At 36.9% G+C, this 7,883-nt stretch overlaps 1 protein-coding gene across 1 annotated transcript; it reads right to left on the reverse strand.

The window, feature by feature from the left end:
* Nucleotides 1-915: 915 nt before the first annotated feature.
* LOC142235968 (uncharacterized) lies at nucleotides 916-6,243 on the reverse strand. The gene is made up of 4 exons (XM_075307219.1): nucleotides 3,102-6,243; nucleotides 2,460-3,026; nucleotides 2,001-2,309; nucleotides 916-1,958 (listed from the first exon to the last, which is right to left on the reverse strand). The coding sequence occupies exons 1-4, from the start codon at nucleotides 6,241-6,243 to the stop codon at nucleotides 916-918; spliced, it is 5,061 nt and encodes a 1,686-aa protein (XP_075163334.1).
* Between the last annotated feature and the right edge of the window lie 1,640 nt (nucleotides 6,244-7,883).

The following is a 7,883-nucleotide window of genomic DNA, read 5'->3' on the forward strand; positions in this document are numbered from 1 at the left end:
GTAAAATCGCCACTGCTGAGTAGCCTGAATCAATCATAAATCTCTTTTGTACAATTGCATTAAAATTTCTCTCGCTTCATATTTCCCATATTTTTTACTAATATTGTGTTTCATCCTAGGGCGTTAGCCGATTTAAATTTTAATTCTTGAGTTTTTGTAGAAGTACAAAAAAATTGTTTCCATTAAAAGTATTTGTATCTGGAAATGCAAACTTTTATATAGCTCCCAGCAAATTTTAAGTAATTGAGATGGTAACACAAATGTTTGTCTACATAGTGGTGAAGGGTATAATATAGTCGGCTCCGCCCGACTTTAGTCTTTACTTACTTGTTTTTTTATTTTATTTTTTTTTTGGGGGGAGGGGGTTACTTCATTTTATGTTTGGGGCCCAAAATGAATATGAACCCCAATTTGTATTTGTATTTTTGTATTTGTATTTATTGACATAGTAGTACAAAAAGTATAAACTTATAAACTGTACTTCATTTACATAGAAATAATTTAACAATTGTGTAAAAACAGTAGTATTTAATATTATGCAATTATGCAATCATAACATCTGTTGAGCCTATAAGCTTTTTTATAGGCTTTTTTAAAAATCCAAAAAATGAAACCAATTTTTTTACAATACTTGATCACAATCGATCACTTTATTGCGACGACAAAAATCAATATAAAAGCTAGCAATCTCTCTACGCAAAAAAGAAGTTACAAAGAACATCATTATTATTTCTCATTATCTCTTTAGGCTGAACCGCTAGAATTCTGGCATGCAAATTTTATGACCCTTTGCGTGTTGTTGTTGTTAAGAAAAAATGCAAGTACATTGCAAGGGTAAACATTCGTGTGTTACATACATATTTTTGCAAGAGAGACGTTTGTATGTTTCGCAATGCTATGCTGCTGAGAATGCTGCTACTGAGTTTCGTCTGCTTGCACAATGGGTTGGCCTGAACATCCTCCCCCCGTTGGAATGCTGTGCATTGCAACAAAGTTGTCATCAATGGGCAACAGTGCCAATTTCGTTACAGATCTTCGAATTATGCCATTAAGAGTTTTTATTAGCGCTACACGAACTACACCATCTCCTCCAGATACCACATCCACCACTCGACCTAAAAGCCATTTTAGTGGCGGTAAGTTGTCCTCTTTTATAAGAACCATGTTTCCAATAGAAATATTTTTTTGATTTGATATCCACTTTGTCCGTTCTTGCAGTAATGCTAGATATGAGGAACTCCATTTCTTCCAAAATATCTGTTGCATATAACATACTCTTTGCCACCTGGTCAATCGACAGACATTCAAGTCAGTTACATCAGGTTCCGAAAATGTGATAAGTGGGGCTCCTACTAAAAAGTGTCCAGGTGTCAGCACTTCCAAATCGTTAGGGTCCTCAGAAATTTGGCACAATGGCCTGGAATTTAATACGGCGCATATCTCGCATGCTAGAGTTCGCAATTCATCAAATGTGAGCACAGTTTGGCCCACTGTGCGGTAAAAGTGATATTTGGCTGATTTTACGGCAGCCTCCCAAAGGCCGCCGAAATGCGGCGATCTTGGTGGAATAAACTTCCAATTAATTTCATCAGCTAGACATTGTTTTTCGATTTCCTTAATATTGTTTTGCTCGAAGAATAGTTGTCGAAGTTCTTTCAATTCATTTTTGGCCCCCACAAAATTAGTGGCATTATCTGACCATATAGTTTTTGGTTTGCCTCTAATTGATATAAACCGCCTTAACGAAGCTAAGAATGATGAGGTGGATAAATCGGCTACCACCTCCATATGTGTCGCCTTTGTTGAAAAACATATAAATATGCAGATGTAGCATTTCAAAGGTGACCGATTTCTTATCCCGGACTTGTAATAAAAAGGCCCACAAAAATCAATGCCTGTCACGAAGAAAGCTCTTGATGGCTGGACTCTGTCATGGGGCAAACTGCCCATTACATGCTCTGTAATTTTGGGCTTAAGGCGAAAACATTTGATGCACTTACTAGCGATAATACTAATGGTTTTTCTGCCTCCTAAAGGCCAATATTGTTGGCGTATATTTGCTAAAAGACATTGCGGTCCTGCGTGCAATAATTTTTCATGGTAGTACATTACCATAGAAGCTGTTAGTGGGTGCTGTTTGGGAACAATTATAGGGTGTTGAGCATCGAAGTTAAGATACGAATTTTGCAAACGTCCGCCAACTCTAATTAAACCGTCAGAATCCATAAACGGCGCAAGTGAATACAATTTACTAGATGGGGGAACATTTTTATTAGATTTTAATGCTTTATATTCAGCTGCAAAGTTGACTAATTGAATATTTCGAAATAAAATTTTAGTTCCCATTTTTAATTCATAATCAGTTAAATTTGTAGAAGATTTGAGTTTTACGATATTTATAAAACGAAATACGTATGCAAAAATTCGTTGAATTTTATGGAATGAGTTATGAAATTTACAAGTCATAGCAAAATCTCTCATTGTCGAAGAAATTAGGGCGGCACGACGACGCTCAGGCAAATCTGAGATAAAATTTGTTATCTTTGGCCAGTGTTCCACACTTTTGTTCAAGAAAGCAGGCCCGTTTTTCCATAACTCACAATTCACAAGCTCTTCTGGGCTATATCCTCTTGATAAAATATCCGCTGGATTTTGAGCGGTTGGTACATGATGCCACGACATTGTTTGTGTTAGGGTTTGAATTCGACTTACTCTGTTGCTTACAAATACGTTATAGTTTGACGACTCATCTCGCAGCCACGACAAAACCACCATAGAATCGGACCAGCAGTGACATTCGTATTTGTTGCCGATTACACCCGAAACCTCATCCAAAATCTCTGCTAGAAGTAATGCTGCTGATAGTTCCAACTTTGGTACTGTTAAAACCTTTAACGGAGCCACTCTAGATTTGGAGCAGAGCAAACTCACTCGAACTTCCCCTTTATACTCTGATCTAATGTAAATACAAACTCCATAAGCAGAGAGACTAGCGTCACAAAAAGCATGTATTTGTACCGTCGAATCTGGAAGTAGTAGAAATCGTGGAAATTCAAATAAATGGACAAGCGAAAATTTTGAAATATATTTCAACCATGCACAATGTAAATCTTGGGGTAAACTTTCGTCCCAATCCAGCTTACGCTTCCATAAACTTTGCATGAAAATTTTTGCCTTTGTAGTTACAGGCCCAATAAGGCCTAGAGGATCATACAAGCGGGCTATTGATGACAAGACAGTACGTTTGGAGATATTCTTTGATTCCATAACATGCGAAAGGGAAAAAAGAAATTTGTCCAATTTTGGATCCCATACGAGACCAAGCGTCTTAGTTACATCTGTGCCATCGTGGAATTGCAAAAATGTTTCTCGATCACTTTGGCAAACGTCTTGCAAAACCGTTTCATCATTGGAAATCCACTTACGTATTTGTAAGTTTCCACGTTTCAAGAGAGCAGTGACTTCTCTTCTAATTTTGACCACTTCATCAATAGAATCACCTCCAGAAATTAAATCATCGACATAGAAATCCCTAGTAACCACAGTGGCACCAATAGGATACGATTCTCTTTCGTCATACGATAATTGGTGCATTGCCCGAATGGCTAGAAAAGCGGCTGGTTTGGTGCCATAAGTCACTGTATTTAGTTTATAAATTTTGATTTCTTCATCAGAACTATTCCTCCATAATGTACACTGAAGATAGTCGTCAGGCGAGTTAATGCGAATACAGCGATACATTTTGCATATGTCACCACATAATGCAATTTTAAAAAATCGAAATCGTAATAATGTATCAAACAATTTGGCTTGAATGGTAGGGCCCGAATGTAACGTGTCGTTTAGAGAGAGGCCTGTTGTGGTTTTTGCAGACCCGTCAAATACCACTCTGAGTTTAGTGCTAGTACTCTCTTCTTTGTGGACACAGTGATGAGGGAGAAAACAGGTTTTGATATGCTTTGGGATATCTGTAACGAGAGTCATATGTTTAAGTTCGGCATACTCACTCATAAAATCAACGTATTTCTTCTTTACAGCTGGCAACTTGTTTAGCTTTCTCTCAAGATTTAAAAAACGACGGAGAGCACAAGAGTATGAATCACCTAGCTCATTGAAGTTTAATTTTCTCGGCAACGAAACAGAGTATTCTCCAGAGGGCAATCGAATTGTATTTTTAATAAAATGTTGTTCACAATATGCATCGTCCGAATTGGGATGTGAATTGTTTCCATAATTTTGCTCAACTTCCCAGAAACTTTTCATAATATGAGCCAATGATTGGGTTTCGCTTTTCGAAAGGCCCTTTGACGATGCGGCCAGTGAACATCCGTTTGATTTAGATACGCATCCACCAGATACAACCCATCCTAGACGAGTTTTTTGAAAGATTGTCGATTTATTTTTGCAACGAATTTGACCCACACTCATGAGGTCAAAAAATAGACCAGCACCAATAAGAAGGTCTATTCGGCCCCTTTCATAAAAATTTGCGTCCGCTAACTTGATATTATTAGGGATCTCAAATGTACTTACATCGATATCTCGATTTGGTTGATACTCTGTTATAGAAGGTATGATGACAGAAACAAAAGAGACACAGTAATCACTGTGACAAGATTTTATCAAAACTTCTGTGGTCTTGTCGGCTGTGATATTGCCTTCACCAATACCTGATATTGCGATGTTTGCATTTTTCATATTTAGCTGTGCTTGATTCACAAAGCGTGTTGTCATAAAATTGAGTTGTGAAGCTGAATCTAAAATAGCACGGCAAGGTACATATTTGTTTTTCACCAAAACGATAGCTGTGGCCAATAGAATATTTGAACCATCATTAAATTCTATATTTGAAGGTGATGGATTCAACGAAACGAGAGAAGATTGAGACGTCACTTGATTTGGTTGCGAGAGAGGTGGTGATAATTGTGAGGTTGTTGGCTGTTGGGGTGGCATGTTGTCTATTTGGCTGGTGGTAGTTTGGGAGCCCAAATTATTTTCGATATGGAGTAATGAGTGGTGTTTCATGTGGCATGTACGACATGGTCCGAATTTGCATTTCTGTAGCCTGTGGCCTTTTCTCAAACAATTAAGGCACAAGTTCAACCTTTTGACTTCTTTGAAGCGTAATGTTGGGTGTAGATTTGTAAATCTTGAACAACTTGAAATATAATGATCATCAGTTTCACAATATGTACAAAAAACCGATTTAGAGCCAGAAGCTATTAAAACATTTCTACCATGCATGGGAGATTTCTTATTCGAATGCTGATTTGATGCTGTAGATTTCATGGAACTTTCGAGATTCTCAAGCATTCGAGATCTTCGCTCTAGAAAAGAAGCCATAGAGTTCCAAGTGGGTAATTTGTCGTTTTGTAACCCTTCCTCCCATTTAGTCTGCGTTTGATGATCAAGTTTTGATACGACAATATTTATAAGCAAGCCATCAGCCAATTGCTCCTTAGTGCATACGGTTTCAAGAGCTCGAACATGAGCATTAAGTTTATCGCTCAGCTGGCGAAGACTTACTGCAGACCCTTTATCAGCTATCTTGAGACCAAAAATATCCTTAATATGACTCTGAAAAAGAAGCAACTTATTATCAAAGCGATTTTTTAGTAATTCAAGGGCCTTATTGTAATTAGAATCAATCGGCTCTAGAGACGATATGGTATCCAACGCAGCTCCTACTAATAGTGAACGTAAATGTTGAAACTTCTCTATATTGGTCAGGTCCAGATCGTTATCAATGACAGTGGTAAACATGGAGAAAAAATTTGGCCAATCCGTATACGAACCATTAAAAGCGGGAATTTTCAATTCTGGTAATCTAGTTTTACGTATGGTTCTGGGCTCTTCCATAGAAAACTGACGAAACGTCGATGATTGGGGACAAATTCGAGCATGGTTACTGCCATCAATTTTTCGCTTTAACTTAGCCTTTACCTCAAAATATGACGACATAAAATTTGATCGGATACTTTCATCTAAATTGTCACCATGAGCTTCTTCCAAGGTTGATATGGAGCCTTCGAAACTGGCGTTTAAACTTTCGATGTAGTCAAGTCGAACGGAGAGATCGGCTTCATCCAAAGATTGTAGCTCCTCGTTGGTTAAACGCTTGTTAATTTTATCCAGTTGCTTACCAATCAAGTCAACCTTTTTGAAACATTGCGAAAAATCGGAGCCCTCATGGTTGGAATTATTCACTGCTGATGATGATGATGATGTGTTGTTATCAGGCATTTTTTTTTTTCAAATTTATTTGGCGAAACTTCCAAAATTCATTTGTAATTACGCAACAGATTATGCGGTAATTTTTTTTTTTTTGTTGAACAAGTTTATATTTTTTGGCTTTAAATCCAACAAAATAAATTTATTTTAACACCCGAATTGGTATTAAAAATAACGAAAATACGTGATTTCTAGTGATCACGTCGGGGTCACCAAATGTTGAGCCTATAAGCTTTTTTATAGGCTTTTTTAAAAATCCAAAAAATGAAACCAATTTTTTTACAATACTTGATCACAATCGATCACTTTATTGCGACGACAAAAATCAATATAAAAGCTAGCAATCTCTCTACGCAAAAAAGAAGTTACAAAGAACATCATTATTATTTCTCATTATCTCTTTAGGCTGAACCGCTAGAATTCTGGCATGCAAATTTTATGACCCTTTGCGTGTTGTTGTTGTTAAGAAAAAATGCAAGTACATTGCAAGGGTAAACATTCGTGTGTTACATACATATTTTTGCAAGAGAGACGTTTGTATGTTTCGCAATGCTATGCTGCTGAGAATGCTGCTACTGAGTTTCGTCTGCTTGCACAATGGGTTGGCCTGAACAACATCTATAAACAAAATCGTCATTATTACAATTATAACATCACATAAAAAAAAAAATTTATTGAGTTTAATTAAATTTTAAAGACAATGATGAAAACAAAACAGAAGAAAAAAAAAGAAAAAATCAATTCTAAATGTATAAAGCATATTATAGCAAATATATAATTTTTAATAGTTTTAGATTTTTTGATTTATTGGATTATGTATTAATCAATCAAAGCAAAGTGTGATTTCAAAATTCGCTTAAATTGAACAAAATTAAAAATGTTTCTCAGATTAGATGGTAGGTTGTTCCACAGTCATATTGCATGAATAAAAAATTGTCTATCGGAGACTAAATATCGTGATCTAAATGGAGTGACACAACTTAAACGCGACGAACGAGGGAAAGAAAGTCGGTCAAAAAGGTACTTGGGTTCGTGGTTATGAATTATCTTATGTAGAAGGAGTAAGCAGCGGAATTCCATCAGTCTATTAAACGGCATCCCATATAATTCTTTCGCATGACTTGAGATTCTTTCAAATCTGTTTACACCAAAAACAAATCTGGCTATATCGTTTGTTACCGTCCTAATTTTTCTCATATGCTCCACATCACAATTTGCGTAGATCTCGCAGCCGTATAAAATTCGGGAAACTAAATGCGCATTGGCAATCATTCGACGTACCTCTACAATCCCAAATTTCCTTTTTGGGATTGTGCTTCCTTGTCAATTGAGGCTGACTTTCTCGTCCTGAGATTTGACGATGGTGGCAACGGTACACCTGTTTTTTTCAACGCAACAGATTTTCTTATTGCTTGGGGATTAAAACGGTTCCAAAGCGATAAAATTGGATGGCCTTCGGCCGGCGTTTACGATTTCCCCTGTGGACAGAGTCCGACGTGGGCTAACGTAATTTTAAAGTGGTGTAAGTGATTTTAGAATTTCTTTTGTAGACAGAGTCTACAGTCAGCAAACGCGAGCCAACGCTAGGGGTAATTTTCCAACAGTCGTTTAAATCAAAAGTTAAAATGAGCCCTAATTTTGATTGGGACTCG

The sequence above is a fragment of the Haematobia irritans genome, chromosome 4, assembly GCF_050003625.1.
Source record: "Haematobia irritans isolate KBUSLIRL chromosome 4, ASM5000362v1, whole genome shotgun sequence".
In the NCBI taxonomy this organism is placed as follows: Eukaryota; Metazoa; Arthropoda; class Insecta; order Diptera; family Muscidae; genus Haematobia; species Haematobia irritans.

Coding starts and splice junctions, on each gene's coding strand:
- LOC142235968 (XM_075307219.1), bottom strand. CDS start 6,243: ATGCCTGATAACAACACATCATCATCATCATCAGCAGTGAATAATTCC. Junction 3,027..3,101: donor TTTACCCCAAGATTTACATT/GTGCATGGTTGA, acceptor TACTACTTCCAG/ATTCGACGGTACAAATACAT. Junction 2,310..2,459: donor GAGAGATTTTGCTATGACTT/GTAAATTTCATA, acceptor ATATTCAATTAG/TCAACTTTGCAGCTGAATAT.